Here is a 16,142-nt window from a genome sequence, read left to right on the forward strand (position 1 = left end):
GAAGCTTTTCCTATGGTTAATCACTGCTTTGTACGAAGTCTTTGGAGACACAGGTAAGTATGATAATTTTCGGGCGTGAAGAGATTGGATATGGGAGTTGATATTTTCTGATATTTCACTTTCGTGTGGGCTGATCGATATTCAAATCTCTTAATGCGATGTGCAATCGATTGTCAAATGCGGTCCAGTGAAGATCTGCTAGTTTTTTTTTTTTTTTTTTTTTTTTTTTTTTTTTTTCTAAATCTCTTAAAATCAGGCTTGTGTCTTTGTGAATTTGAAATCGTTGAATTCCTGAAAAGTTTACATCGTGCCTGATTTCAAAGATTTGAAAGAAAGTTTCCAGCTGCGAGGTATATGATCAATGCGTCAAGGTGTAGATGCTTTCCTTATTTCTTTACTTTACGAATTGAAGCTTTTCCCGCATCGCCTCTTCGTTATGAAGCTTTTCCCATGGTTAATCACTGCTTTGTACGAAGTCTTTGGATACACAGGTAAGTATGATAATTTTCGGTCGTGAAGAGATTTGTTATGGGGGTTGATATATTCTGATAATTCACTTTCGTGTTGGCTGATCGATATTCAAATCTCTTAATGCGATGTGCAATCGATTGTCAAATGCTGTCCAGTAAAGATTTGTTCGTTTTTTTTTTTTTTTTTTTTTTCCTAGACCTCTTAAAATCGAGCTTTGTGTCTTTGTGAATTAGAAATCGTCGAAATCCTGAAAAGTTTAACTACATCGTGCCTGATTTCAAAGATTTGAAAGAAAGTGTCCAGCTGCGAGGTATATGATCAATGCGTCAAGATGTAGATGATTTCCTTATTTCTATCTATGTTTATTTTGGTGAACCACAGTAGTTATGGCTGGTAGACTTTACTGACCTCAAACGGAAGCCGTAAAACTGAAATGAATACAAAAATTACACTAATGACTCGATGCGAATGTTTGTCGAACGACGCCACATAAAACGCATGACAAAAATTGGAAATAAACTTATTAAACTTAGGACATAAAAATATACACTTTGTTACCTTGTCCAGTCTTAGGACCGCGAATGGGACAAAAAAGGCACGCTAAACGTGCGTAAATCCACTAAAACTTGAGTCAAAATCTTACGACCACGCTAGTCCAAAACACACTGGTCACGTGACCGAAATGGCGCGAAACGCAACCGCACGCGGACTGCCTACAGTCACATTTGGAAACAGTGGATCATTTCTTTTATCGCAGTTATACACTTGTTTCAAACTGTCCTGTTCATGTATGTTCATGTCTGTCAGGTCAGACGTGGGTGTTTGCTCAAAACTTAGAGGACGTTATTGAAAACTTTAAGTCTTAGATATAAGCTTAGTGAACTGTGATCTCTCTTCTTACAGGAAGTATTGATCATTAAGTTTCATTGCTTGTGAATGTTATCACATACCTTTATATATGGACTGTACTCATGCTTTTTTTTATTTTTATTTACTAATTCTTATTTTATTATTATTATTATTATTATTATTATTATTATTTTCATTATTGTTGTCCATGCATGTGAGCTGATTACCATATGTTTGACAACGATTCTTGCCAGAAACTTGAATCTTTTAATCTGATTTATTCTCTTATTGCAATCACCCTTTCTATACTAATTGATTTTTTGAACGACCAGAATTCTGTAAAGATTGCATGAAGAATTTACTTCAGTCAATCATTCTGGCCAAGAGAATAGACCCTTCCACGGTTTCTGACGCCATCTTGTTTGGGGCGCAAATATGGCAAAAATTACAGTAAATGTTTGGGGCAAAAGGTGTATCTAATGTCTGATAACTCACGGAAAATCCTCACCACACAGCGAATCTATATTGTTCAAATTTGACCAAGAAGCTCTCTGTTTGGTATCTGTTCCTCGTAACTCATAAAACACTCAGAAAGTCAATCAATCTCAACTTACCGGGCATCAAACTTTTAAATTTCCCCACGCATTTACTGCAATGTTTGCTGCGTTTGCCACCCAAACAATATGGCGTCAGAAACCGTGGAAGGGTCTATTACAGTAAACAAAGTAGCTTTGAAACATTTCCTGAAATGGAAAGCATCCCTTCCAAATAAAAGCAGGATTTCATGAGGATATACCTACCTCTACTTTAATATCACTCCATACTATAAGGCATATCAAGCTTTGACATTCTTCCTTCCATCCACTTCGATTTGCCGCTAGAGCTCTGACAGTCCCCCATGACCGCCACCCAGCTGTGTGCCTTTCTTCGTCATCCAGTCTCCACCGTGTTGTTCTTGGCTAACCTAGTTTTCCCCTCCCCTCTGACCCTATTTGTAGGCTATAGGGTATCAAAACTAAGTCAGTAAACAAGAACGTTTGGTTGCTTTAGTAATGGGTGTTCCTCCTAATTGTAGTCTGTCAGCAGGCTCTTGGTGTCACACTCGTCTCGTCTCATTTGAATGTCTCTCGCCGCCTCACTGCTCAGGACTCTGGCGCAAATACGAGAGCCTGGTTCTGGTAGGCTATCCTGACTGGGGATTGGGCACTTGGCTAAATACCCAGTCCTAGAAAAAAAAAAAAGGAATTGTTTTATAGAAACTGGAACTCATGCAAAATTGAATGGCCAGTTTTTTGAAGGGAAATGCTGGGATGTAAATCTACATGGTTCATACTATCTTGAAAAGTGTCTTTTCTTTGGTAGTCGTCTTGAAATGTCCTTGACATAAGAAATTTAATTAGTAAACTTCAAGGACTTAACCAAAGTTAATGTACTCTGAAAGTACTTGATTTCTTTCAAATTAGGTCTTCAAAAGTCGTTGAAGTTCGCTAGTTAAATTCCTAATGCCAAATCACTTTTCTGAGAAATCAAATGATTATGCTAAGGAACGTTGGGTGATAATGATGGGACGTTTCTGTATAGATGTATATTTCAAATGAGTGTGAGTTCATCCCTGTACCTCAGACATGAAAGTACAAATGTTCCAGCCAGCACCTGTGGTCATTTTACAAAAATGTTGATCATTATAGATACTAATTTAACCTTGGCAGGGGAAAAATGGGACGAAGAATGTCAATTTATTCATCATGTATAAAGCTTAGTCCCTGAAAATTATTTTTTGTCTTTGGAAAGTCCTTGAATTTTATCTGTGTGAAGTTGTACAAACCAATAAATAATTGTGCGGTATCTTATAAAGCATGCAAGTAAAGAAACTGATCAAAATCAAGACCTTTACAAGTATTTATATGATTGATTATTATAATTATGGTGATAGGACTGAGCAGAGCTCAATTCAGTCTGTAGTCTGATACTTTAAGTGATTAGCAAAATTGGACGATCAGATAGTGGGGGTTCTACCTGTTAATCATGAGTATACTGTGCAATTAGTCTGTGCCTGACAAATGTTATTGGTTATGTGTACTTTCGGTGGGGTGTGAAAAAAAACATGCAAAGTGTTTCTAGACAATTTATCTGCTTTCAATATTACCCCTTTTCCTCTTCAGAAATTCTTGTCAATGAGCCTCGATCCGGTTCTGTACTATGGAACTGGGAAATCAAAATAGACTCACAAGGTGCAGGGGTGAGTGGCATATCTGTCATGATATAAAAAAAAAATGTGAAATGTGACGTAGTGTGGAGGAGACCAATAACAGTCCTTATGAGCTAAATGAGTCTATGAGTTTATGAGTGAAATATTATTGAGTCTTTCAAGTACTGTATGTATCATGTCCCCATTGAGGAATATTGTGAGCTCCTTTGGGAGCAGCCGTCTTTAAATCCGTAGGTCAAGTATCTTAATTTATCCCATTCATACTAATTAGTCTCCTTTCTTAGCTTAAATAGTTTCACCCCTTTTTTGGTTCGCGCCTTCATCCTTAATTATTCTTGTTAATATCTCACTTTGTTATACTATTTATTGCATATCCTCATTTTATTTCTCACTGTACAACTGACGATGGATGGTGTCTCATCCGAAACGTGTATTGTTTTCATTAAATAATGAACTTCAAAAACATCGTCTGGTTCATCAAAACAAAAAATAAATAATAATAATAATAATAATTATAATTTCATAATTTATAAATATATGATTTACTACGGTGTATTGCTTCTTGTTAGAAGTGTTTGATTTGGGTCAACGGGTCATATTTCTGTTTTCAGAATTGTAGCTCAAACGAGTTAATTATAATTAAAACACAAGCTCTCTGCACTAACTTCATTGGTAACATTTTTATCTCTATTCTTTATTATTATTATTATTATTATTATTTTTAATAGTGGATCCACCCTTCAACTGTAAACCAGAGGTACAAAGTTTGCGATGTTAGTGAACAGATCACAAGGGAACCAAAGAACTGGTTACGAACGGACTTCATTGATGTTAGGAATGCTAAACGGCTGGATATTGAAATACATTACATCCTCCTAAACTGCCCTAAAACAGAGATTAGTCAATTCTGCAAAGCATACTTAACTCTTTATTCCTATCATGCAAATACCAAAGAACCTCTTCCTGACCTCACTAAAGGGATGTTTCAGAAAGAAGCAGTCATAACGCCGGAAAGTTTGCCTCCTCAGGGAAAAATTAAAACAGACGTATTTTATAGTTCTGTGGTTACCAGAGCTCGTGGTATATATCTGGCATTCTTAGACCAAGGAGTCTGCATAACATTGTCGAAAGTTGTCATTAGCTACAGATACTGCCCCGAGATAGGCAGTACCTTGATGACATTCCCAAGGACAGTTGCCCCAGCAAATGACTCCAATCTAACGGAACAAGAAGGAAAATGTGCTGATGTTAACTCGGTTAATAAAATCAAGTTATCAGGTTTGTGTCTCAGTAATGGAGAATGGAACATCGAAGATGACTTGGCCTGCCTTTGTATAGCTGGTTACGAGCTTGTCAACAGAACTATCGCTTCGCTGGAATGTAAAGGTTAGTAACGATTGCTGCGTTTATGTGCTTTTGTCACTCCTAAGTAACTTGTAGTATATACATAGATGCTATAAAATGAAAAGTGGGAAAAAGTGCATCGCATGATATGAGATATTATCAAATCAAATCAATGAAGGATTTTCCCCGATAACCTCACTGAAATTTCTGAAAATATGGCTCAAAACTGTGTAGATATGCACTGCACTCAAACAGCTTTGTAATATTCCCAGTTGTAATGCTGCATTATTGATGTTTTGTCCATGCATTATCCAGAATGTCCAAGAGGTTCACATAAGAGTACCATCGGCAATTCAAAATGTCTTCAATGTCCTTCAAACTCAATTTCAAACGCGGAGAGAACAGCATGTACCTGTGATGACGGATTCTACAATTTTAAATCAATTCTGGAAGCTGGCTGTAAAGGTAATGAAAAATACTTAACTTCTCCTAGCCTGCCCTGCTATATGTAACAATACATTTGACAAACAAAAGGTTCATTTTGACACGATTTTCAATAGTACGAGTTAAGGTGGTTTGATACAGTTTTTTTTGGACCATACCTAGCATTTTCAATTGGCGTTTTACCAACCAGTTTTTCCAAAAAGATTGAAGTTTGGTTGAATGTTTTTTTTTTAGGGTAATCGATATTTCCATGGAAACGATAAATCAAAAATATGAAAATTGATAAAGCATGAATTTTGTACGAACCAGATTTGTTATTGAAAATCTGATGCCAATTTCTGAGATTACGATGTATGGCCAGGGAAATATGCAAGAATAAAAACAAATTCTGTATATTTGATTTCGAATAAATCGCGAAAACAATTCAAACCATGCTTTTTGTTCAATGAAATTAAATGGACTGAAAGAAAAACCCGATTATAATGAAATTGCTTCAAAAGACACCAAAATGTGTGTTGAAGGTTTGTTTTGAAGCCATGAAAGTTTTGTTGGTTTGTATTTTCTTGATCTCGAGAACGAGACTTTTTCTCGACGTCAATTCCATAACAAATTTAGAACAATTTTCGATTTTAAGAGCCGCCCTCTGAAAAATTAATCTACGGTCATTTGGACGAGAAAAAATCAAATTCCTCAAACTTTCTCACATGAATGGTCTACATAAGCGATTCACAAAAATACAACTTTCAGTTCAATTCGATCGGTATTTTAGCGCTGGGGCGACCATCTTGGTTTTGCCCCTCTGAGAGGGCTTTCAGCGGCTATTTTAGGGCACATTTTTAACACTTTGCCATACCAAGAAAACGGTATAAATCCGGGTACATACTTTATTCGAGACAAGCAAATGTTTCTTGTTACGTTGAGAGGCTGTTTTGGCAATTTGACCAACATCTGATTTTTTTTACAGAATTTTAAATTTCTTCCCTTTCAAACTGCTCATGAAGCGCCATAAAATAGGCGAAATTTAAAGGAAAATATCGCCAAAAGTACATCACTTTGGATCCCAAAACTACCTTCCACTTAAAGAGCAATATGTCTCACCTGTAAAAATATGCAATAAAATTTTGGCGCAGTTGAAACTGTAAAATATTACAAGAAGAAGTTTAAGCTGTGCTTTTGTCAACAAAGACCGCCGTCCTAATTAGCATAATGACGTCAAAATAACGATGCACAAAGAAAATAATGATATATTCCGCTTACCTCGCGACATGTCGGCAACTGGGTGTTCCGCGATACCTCATGTTATATTATTAGTAGGTTTCAGCCGCATTTTCAATGATTAGTGTACGAAATCACTCTGAGACATCGCAACGGTAAAGCAGATTTTAACTCTCCGAAGCCCGCGTCAAATATCTATCAATATTATTTGTCTTTCGTCTCATAAGCCGCCGTTTACAAGAAGTTGAACAATTTGCTGAGATCCTAACTGACCCAAAAGTCTGTTAACCGCCTTTAAAATCTTCCTTTCAGTCGAAGATTCTCATCAAGAACTCGTTTAAGCTCAGTTCTATTTCAGTCTGTTGTGCAATCGCCATTATTCCACAGATTGCGTTACACGAAACAGGTGCACATTCCAATGGGTAGGGGCTAGGGTGGGTAGGAAGTGAAAATGTAATAACCGGCTTCAAAGCCATTTTACGCATTTCAGTGGCTAAGCAAGTAACTGGTTTTCCCGTAATGATTTGAATATGAACTTATGCTTGGAAATTTGAGTCATTTTGTAGGTTATGTTGTATGGGGTGAGGGTGGAGGGGGTCGGGCGTGCATTGAAATAAAAATAGAAAACAAAAATCGATAGACAGTATCAGTGCATGTTTAGATCAGATAAAACGGGACACTTCTGTCTTTCGCTGCCTGAAATGCCATCAAATTTTGCGAAAGGCGGCAACATACTGACAAAGAGTGCGCAGGCAGTAATGGTAAGCGGCGTTTTATTGAAATTCCTTATATTTTCTTAACCATTTCACTTTTGCATCAGAAAAGGAAATGCTCCAAAAATTACTGACGGGCAGTTAAGGACGTGCCTCCCTTTCTGTGGCGCACGGTCTGTGCATCATATAAGGCAAGATTTCAACGCCAGGCGCGCGCTTGGTTTGGAATAATCAACTACGCTACCAAGCGCGCCGAAGCAAATATTACAGTAAAATTACGAACCTGTACGTGAACCAGAAACTCCAGAAAAGCAGCACATCGCTAAGCACTAACTGTTAAGGGCTTCCAGCTGAAAGACTAGCTGTCATCGTACCCGTAAAAGAAATCATATCCAACTGCAGGTGGCATATGCGCGCGCCAAATAACTGCGAGAGACGTCAATGTTTGACTTCCTTGGGAGGTAACAGGAAAAAATGTAACGGGGAACCGACAAAATTTTGGAAAGGATGAAACAACTTATTTAGTTTTGAAAACGTGTGATTACCGCTACATTTTATGGTATGAAATGGAAGTGGCAAGCCTATTTTACACGTGAATAGTTTTTGGCAGTGAGGAAAAACTATGTAGACTGTATTTTGGCTAAGCCAGAGGAGAGATGTCCAGGGACGCTAAAAGCGCTGTTGCGACGATTGTGTTGTTAAAAACATACCAAAAGTTGTTTTTTGTAGCCATTTACCATGTAGTTTAAGATGTTTATTATATGTGTTTAGTTTTCTGCATGTAAAGGCGAACTCTAGGAAAATCTGTGCAGAATTATCTTTTTCTTTCTTTTTTTTTTTTTTAAATGTTAACGTCGGCAGTTTTCTTCGAGATTCAAGGCTAATTATCTCGCAAAAATTACTGGCTACCCCCAGTTTTCTTTGTGGATTCCAATAACCCTAGCTAAGATCTGCTTTTTCCACGTTTTCCTAATCTGGCGGAAACACGTTTATATTTAGTAGACACCGTTCTTTATGAGCCTGAGACACCCCTCAGTTGGTCCAGTTCTGGAGAAGAAGGATTGAACGTGGCGAGAAGTCAGGAACTCATCTAAGGTGAACAGCCTAACTCTGTCCTCATCTTTTGCGTACCTCATCTTTTGTGATAGAGTAACTGCTTCGACTTTATGGCCGTCTCCTGATCTAAGAAGACTTTTCTTGAAAGTAGTTTTTTCTGTTTTTCATTGAAACGAGTGGCCTTTTTCGTCACTTTCAGGGCTCAGCCTTTAGATTTAATTTCTTTGGCAGGGACTGGAAGTGCAGAACATGCTAGGACCGGGTGAAAACCACGATTGTCGCTATATCATATATTGGCCTGGTCAAATAGGTTTTCTCTATCAGGAACAAGTCAACATGAATCGTATTGTAAATGGTTCTTCAGTAATTATCTTGGCATTTCCTTGTCCGATGCAAAAGTGGAACGGCTTAGAAAATATAAGGAGTTTCAATAAAACGCTACTTTCCATTACTTCTTGCGCGCTGCTTGTCAGTCTGTTGCTTTCTCAGCATTTGACGGCATTTCGGGCAGCGAAAGACACAAGTATAATGCTGAACAAAAAAACAAGAGACTTTTTATTGGAATTCTATCCCCATTTTATTTGTTGTCCTATAAATTTTTGGCCTAAATATCTTGTATCCTGTTATTTGCAGCTTAACTATTTCCTACTCAATTAATGTCCCGTTTTATCTGATCTAAACATGCACTCCCCCATTAATTTTTTCCCTAAATTTCGCCTTTCCTGTCAATTTTTTTTTTTTTTAACCAAATATCCAGTATCCTGAAAACCCCTACCTAATAAGGCCTCATTGATGAACTGGTACACCTGATCAAGAGCCTGATACTGTCTATCGATTTTTGTTTTCTCTTTTTAATACAATGCACGCCCGACCCTCTTCACCCTCACCCCACAAAACATAACCTACAAAATGACTCAAATTTCCAAGCATAAGTTCATATTCAAATCATTACGGGAAAACCAGTTACTTGCTTAGCCACTGAAATGCGTAAAATGGCTTTGAAGCCGGTTATTACATTTTCACTTCCTACCCACCCTAGCCCCTACCCATTGGAATGTGCACCTGTTTCGTGTAACGCAATCTGTGGAATAATGGCGATTGCACAACAGACTGAAATAGAACTGAGCTTAAACGAGTTCTTGATGAGAATCTTCGACTGAAAGGAAGATTTTAAAGGCGGTTAACAGACTTTTGGGTCAGTTAGGATCTCAGCAAATTGTTCAACTTCTTGTAAACGGCGGCTTATGAGACGAAAGACAAATAATATTGATAGATATTTGACGCGGGCTTCGGAGAGTTGAAATCTGCTTTACCGTTGCGATGTCTCAGAGTGATTTCGTACACTAATCATTGAAAATGCGGCTGAAACCTACTAATAATATAACATGAGGTATCGCGGAACACCCAGTTGCCGACATGTCGCGAGGTAAGCGGAATATATCATTATTTTCTTTGTGCATCGTTATTTTGACGTCATTATGCTAATTAGGACGGCGGTCTTTGTTGACAAAAGCACAGCTTAAACTTCTTCTTGTAATATTTTACAGTTTCAACTGCGCCAAAATTTTATTGCATATTTTTACAGGTGAGACATTGCTCTTTAAGTGGAGGGCAGTTTTGGGATCCAAAGTGATGTACTTTTGGCGATATTTTCCTTTAAATTTCGCCTATTTTATGGCGCTTCATGAGCAGTTTGAAAGGGAAGAAATTTAAAATTCTGTAAAAAAAATCAGATGTTGGTCAAATTGTCAAAACAGCCTCTCAACGTAACAAGAAACATTTGCTTGTCTCGAATAAAATATTTACCCGGATTTATACCGTTTTCTTTGTATGACAAATTGTTAAAAATGTGCCCTATGTGCCCTCTCAGAGGGGCAAAACCAAGATGGTCGCCCCAGCGCTAAAATACCGATCGAATTGAACTGAAAGTTATATTTTTGTGAATCGCTTATGTAGACCATTCATGTGAGAAAGTTTGAGGAATTTGATTTTTTTTCTCGTCCAAATGACCATAGTTGATAATTACAGAGGGCGGCTCTTAAGCGCTTTTTCTAAAAACTTAAAAGCGGCTCGATAGATTATTCTAAAACGTAACCATGCATGCCTGATAATGTTAACAATTTTATTCCATAGTTTCATTAGCAGTGATACATTGGAAGACTTTGAAATTTGTCGATGAAGTAGGCGCTCGAACCCATGAAAAAGTTGCGTTACAAAATCCCGATATAAAAAAAAAGTTATGCTAAAATATCCAGATCTATGTTTGTAACATTCTCCGCGATCAATACATATCGCTACAATATCTGAATGCAAATTTGGGGGATATTTTTTGAAATACGGATCAAGGGGACGTTTGGCCCTTCTTTCCATACTAGCAAAAGGACTGTTTACAAAGAATTCCAAAGCTCTACCTCGAGTGAAAAAGAACACGAACGTACTGGGGAAAATAGTAATTTTTTTCAGAAGAAAAAGGGCTGAAAATTGCGCACAAGTAATGTCGTCAAAAAGTCAATCACGGATAAATCGAATTATTATTTAAAATATGCATCAACAAAATGTATAGATCACGAAGTAATGTTACACGCAGAGATCTGAATATTTTAGCATAATTTTTTTAGATCGGGATTTTGCAACGCAGCGTTTTCGCTGGTTCGAGCGCCTACTTCATCGGCAAATTTCAAAGTGTTCCAGTGTATCAATGCTAATGAAACTTTGGAATAAAATTGTTAACATTATAAGGCATACATGGTTAACGTTTTAAAATAATCCATCGAGCCGTTTTTAAGATTTTAGAAAAAGCGCTTCAAATCGAAAATTGTTCTAAATTTATTATGGAATTGACGTTGAGAAAAAGTCTCGTTCTCGAGATCAAGAAAATACAAACCAACAAAACTTTCATGGCTTCAAAACAAAACTTCAAGACAAATTTTGGTGTCTTTTGGAGCAATTTCATTAAAACAGTGTCCTTCCTTCAGTCCCTTTAATTTCATTAAACAAAAAACATGGTTTGAGATGTTTTCGCGATTTACTCGAAATCAAACATATAGAATTTTTTTTATTCTTGTATATTCCCCTTGCCATACATCGTAATTTCAGAAATTGGCATCAGATTTTCAATAACAGATCTGGTTCGTACAAAATTCATGCTTTACCAATTTTCACATTTTTGGTTTATCGTTTCCATGGAAATATCGACTACCTTAAGAAACACATTCAAACAAACTTCAATCTTTTTTCCAAAAACTGGTGTAATTTCGACATCGATCAGAGTAAGGGAAGGTTGGTAAAACGCCAATTGCAAATGCTCGGTATGGTCCAGAAAAAAAGTTTGTCTTCAGTGTAGACAGTCCATATTTTAGAAGAGTGGGTTGGATAATTACCAAAAAGATGCGTTGACTTTGCTATTCCCGACCAGTGTAACGACATTTAAATTAATGTGATCATTTCATTTAATTTCGTAGCTCTACAACTCGCTCCCCTCATGACACATATAACTGTTGTAAAAGCAACAGTTGTTGTCATCAGCTGGCAACGGTCGCCAGACGACAATGGAAATATTACATATGCTGTGTACTGCTTCAGATGTAATTCTGGGGAATACAAGTGTAAGGGGTCGTGTGACGGACAAGTGAGATATTTACCAGGAAAGGAGAACATAACTGGTGTCTCGGTAACAGTGCATGGTTTATCATCGTCCAGCTTCTTTTTGTTCAGAGTTTATTCTGTGAGTGAGTTGAATCAGCAAGAGAAAGACAAGGATAAATGGAACTATGCTGAAGTTTTTGTGGAAACAAAAGGTAAAGTAAAGTGTGAATGACAGAATTACAAAGCTTTTACTCAGCTCATGAGCCACAAAAACGGCCCGTGAGCTAAACAAATGTCAAGCTCCAGCTTACATTATTTGTTAAAATATAGCGTGTTTAGTACAAACCACTCTACCGTTTTTTCCTTCCCTCACAAAACAGTTGAAGAAAATGAAAGCACAAAATGTCACCAAAAATCTCGGTTTTCCTTCGTTCATTCATATTCAATCTTCGGTACAAGTTTCACGTCTTCGTATTAAGACGTTACTTAGTTTGAAAAAAAAAAAGACAAAAAAGAAAAGAAAAAACACTTTTTAGATTGAAGATTATGGTTTTATTGTTGTACTACCGGTCACGTTCCTCCACCAATGGAACTGGATTATTGCAATTTACGGACACAACAAACGAATCAAATCTAGAGGTCCGCCTTGCTGCTTTAATAATTAACTTCCCAACCAACATTGCGCGCTTAAGTATATTATGTATGATACACCGAAATGTACCCTACAAACACTACACCCTTCCTTATTCAGTAAAAACGCTATAATCTTAGGGAAATGTCACCACAGTGGAAAGTCAACTAAAAACCTAGTACGACTTAAATTTACAAAACTGCTAGGCATATTAATTAATAGTTCTCCCCTTTTGAATCGTAACAGTCAATAATGACATTAAGTCATAACAAAGTTTCTAACAATGGCACTCAAGTCAAAACAGAGTCGTTTGAAAACAATGACGCTCAGGTCATAAAAAACTCTTTAAATCTTTCCGGCAGTTTCCTGACCCTTGTTGGTCTCGTCATAACCGGGTGCTAAGTTTTTCTCGTTCTGCTTCCGGTTTTACAGAATCAGTAACATCAAGCAATGGCGTTGTTTCTTGAGAATCCTGTAATGTCTCCTCGTGCATTTTTACATGGGTTGCGTTTCGCATAAGTTGAACGCCTTCTGGTGATTCAACGACAACACTGTTTCCAGTTTTGGTTACAACATAATTATAAGGCTCAGGAGCAACTGGTGTCGACAATTTGTTTTTGGGCTCGGGTTTTACTAACATTTTGTCACCTGGAGTTAGGTCTGATTCCTGGACACTCCTTGTCTGCTGATTGTTTAGCTTTGGCCTTGCATCTTACATCTCTGTGCTTTCCTCCCTCAGTTCAGGTAGCTTAGTACGCATCTTTCTGCCAAACAAGAGTTGCACACCTGTGGTGGCATGGGGGGTTAACTTATATGCTACCAAATAATTGCAAACTTCTTTCATCCATTCTTTTCCCTCAACTTGAGCTATTTTCATCCTCTTAAAGTGCACCTAACCCCAAATGTTTTTTTTTTCTAAAACAAATCCACTTGTTATTTGAAGCATTTGGGCGAAGAAATTTTTGAATTTGGTTGAATCCTCGATTTTCTATGCCCTTTCAAAGTCGCGCCTGAAGTGTTACACGACCGCGTTTCAGGGAGTCTGGGGCGGCTGTTGCTGATGACGTCAACCCAGGAACCAAACACAATGGCGCCTCAGTCAGCTCTCTGTATTTGCTCGTGAAAATGGAAAACAAAACTAATCGTTCCAATATATTTTGGGACTAAAACGTCCAAGTTTTGTTTCAGAATCATTTCTTTTTCGTCACTGGAGTCAGAGTTAGGTTTCAATTCGGAAGACACCGAAATAAACTTCGATCGAGCACGTTCGACAACTGTGAACTCACTGCTTAGAGCTTTGAGAACAATTTGCAATATTTCAAGCGACGACGGGGAAGACTTCTTTGCGGACGAGCTGCTTGTATATTAGGAATGGAAAGCTAGATACGAAGTGGAGGAGCAGGCAAACAAAAAGCAGGAAAGAAAACTCAAGGACTGCTTTGGACGGTAATTTCGTCACCTAAACACAAGACTCCCACGTGTGTTTATAGCCCGTTTACATTTGTCCTTAGCGAGAATGTATTTTGTCAAGGTGTGGTTGTTCTATTAAATCCAGTTTGTGTTTTACGTTCTGGAATGTTTCATGTTTATAAGAGCGACGTAAGCGTTGCATTTTTCGAGACTTGATGACCTCCAAAACACTGGCTTCGATCGATTGAAAATTGTAGAATTGTTTGGACCTGTATTTTTGAAGATACGAGAAGCAAGGCGGAAGGAAACATTTCATACAATTACCGATTTCACATTGCCACACGTTTTAAGTCGTAACTCCAAATAACTCCAAATTTTGCAGTGAAATTCGTCGGATAAGCGAAAAGGATGTGTTCCCCAAGCGGTCCGCAGATAATGTTATGCGGTCATACTTTCGACACTAATGTATAGAATGTTTGTCGCTCTGCTGATTTCCAAACCTTCGAAAAACTCTGTGAGTGTAACAATTTTGTTATCATATAATTCTAAAGGATTAATCTTCGACTTTTATTTAAATCGAAAGAGAAATAAGTACTGGTTGGCGGCGTACAGTTGCGACCCATTTACGCATCAGTATATTTGGTCGTAACGCTTCTTGATTGATCACACAACTTTGCCGGCTGTGTTATAAATACTGCGGGACTGGAAGATATAGGTTGTCGGTAATATTTCGACAAATTGCTGGTTGGCTTTAAGCAGAAAATTTTGAAAATAGCGTTTGAAAGACTGCGGAACAAATTCCAGTGAGAGTTCTTCAATGGTTCTCACAGACTCAGTTCGCTTGTTTCAGTTCGACAAAATCAACCACCGTTCATGTCTTTATTGCACCATTGACCGATCATCGCTAGTAAATTGTACAGTATATCTTTTTTTTAGATCTGGGATATTGCTGCAACAGCCGATAGCAATTCTGGAAGGCAATTTTGCACACTTCTCGAATGTGCATTGCACCATCCTGAAGGAAATGAGAGGACGTGAGATATTCGACCTTCCTTGGTAGACGTCACAACAGCCGCTGGACCCATTCTCCTCAAGCTCGGTCGTGAAACAAAATGGCGGTGCTTTGGGGCTATTTTCCAGGTTTCGTCGGGGCACAGAAAATCGAGGATTTAACCGAATCCAAAAACTTTTTCGCAGAGGTATTTCAAATAACATGTAGATTCGTTTTAGCCAGCAAAAAATTTGGGGGTTAGGTGCACTTTAAGGAGGGACTTGTCTTTCCTCCTCGCCGGTCGCTTGTGGCTACAATGGTGTGGTCTCCCTGTGCTTTATACCGTTATCCTCCAAATACCACTCAAACACCTCTGATCTGAACTGTAGATCATTAAGATTCTCTCCAAACAATCTATGACTTATTCTGACGTTGTATGACGCATGATTTCCACTGCATAGTATCTGCTGAAGTAATCAACGATGACTAAGACAGATTATCCTGAAGGTAATGGGCCTAACAAGTCGATGGCCAAATCTTTCCATCGGCCACTTGGTAATAGGGTTGAGTTGATTGGCTCTGGGTTTGCTGCACGGCTTACAAGCTTAAAGCCCACGACAGGTTTTGCAAACTTCTCGGCTTCCTTGTCGACCCCAGGCCACCATACCTTCGATCGCTATCTCTGCTTCATACTGACAATTCCTGGGTGTACTGTAATGCCAAATTCCTCAGAAACCAAAATTATCCACGCAAACAATGTTGACAACCTCCACACTTTATCGGAGACGATGACACGATCGAAAGCCTCGACGGTTCTGGATGAGACCAGCCCGTTTCTCGAAAGCCCCGGGCAATTTTCACGCCCATAAAGCCATTTTTCGTTCATCTGTATCCAAAAACAAAGAGATGTATGCGCCTGAAACTTCTTGTATGAAAGGAACATCTGTTCATATTTAGAATATGTGAATAAAACAGCTCTGTAATCAACAAGTTTAAGATTTTGCTACGGCTTTCCGGGTGCGACATCTTTTGGGGACTTTCGAGAAACGGGCCCCAGAACAAACGCCCTGGTAGGAACATAATGAGCAACAATAGTGTGGTGAACGAGTAGAAAGAATAACTCAGACTGTGTCAAGCTACCCCTAGCCTTCTTTTTGGCGGCATTTTGTTTCTCGTTGTCGAGGCAACAAACAGCTTGTTAACCGTTCGTGTAAACGGCTAGGA

The 16,142-nt window shown here is 38.2% G+C and overlaps 1 protein-coding gene across 1 annotated transcript; it reads left to right on the forward strand.

Annotated features, from left to right (window-relative positions):
- The first annotated feature begins 436 nt into the window (after positions 1–436).
- LOC145480483 (ephrin type-A receptor 4-like) lies at positions 437–12,394 on the forward strand. Its single transcript, XM_081458730.1, has 5 exons — positions 437–491; positions 3,483–3,559; positions 4,258–4,915; positions 5,189–5,338; positions 11,763–12,394. Exons 1-5 carry the CDS (start codon positions 437–439, stop codon positions 12,116–12,118), a joined length of 1,296 nt encoding a protein of 431 aa, XP_081314856.1. The 3' UTR covers positions 12,119–12,394.
- Positions 12,395–16,142: the final 3,748 nt, after the last annotated feature.

Source organism: Orbicella franksi, chromosome 3 (genome assembly GCF_964199315.1).
Source record: "Orbicella franksi chromosome 3, jaOrbFran1.1, whole genome shotgun sequence".
NCBI classification, from domain to species: domain Eukaryota; kingdom Metazoa; phylum Cnidaria; class Anthozoa; order Scleractinia; family Merulinidae; genus Orbicella; species Orbicella franksi.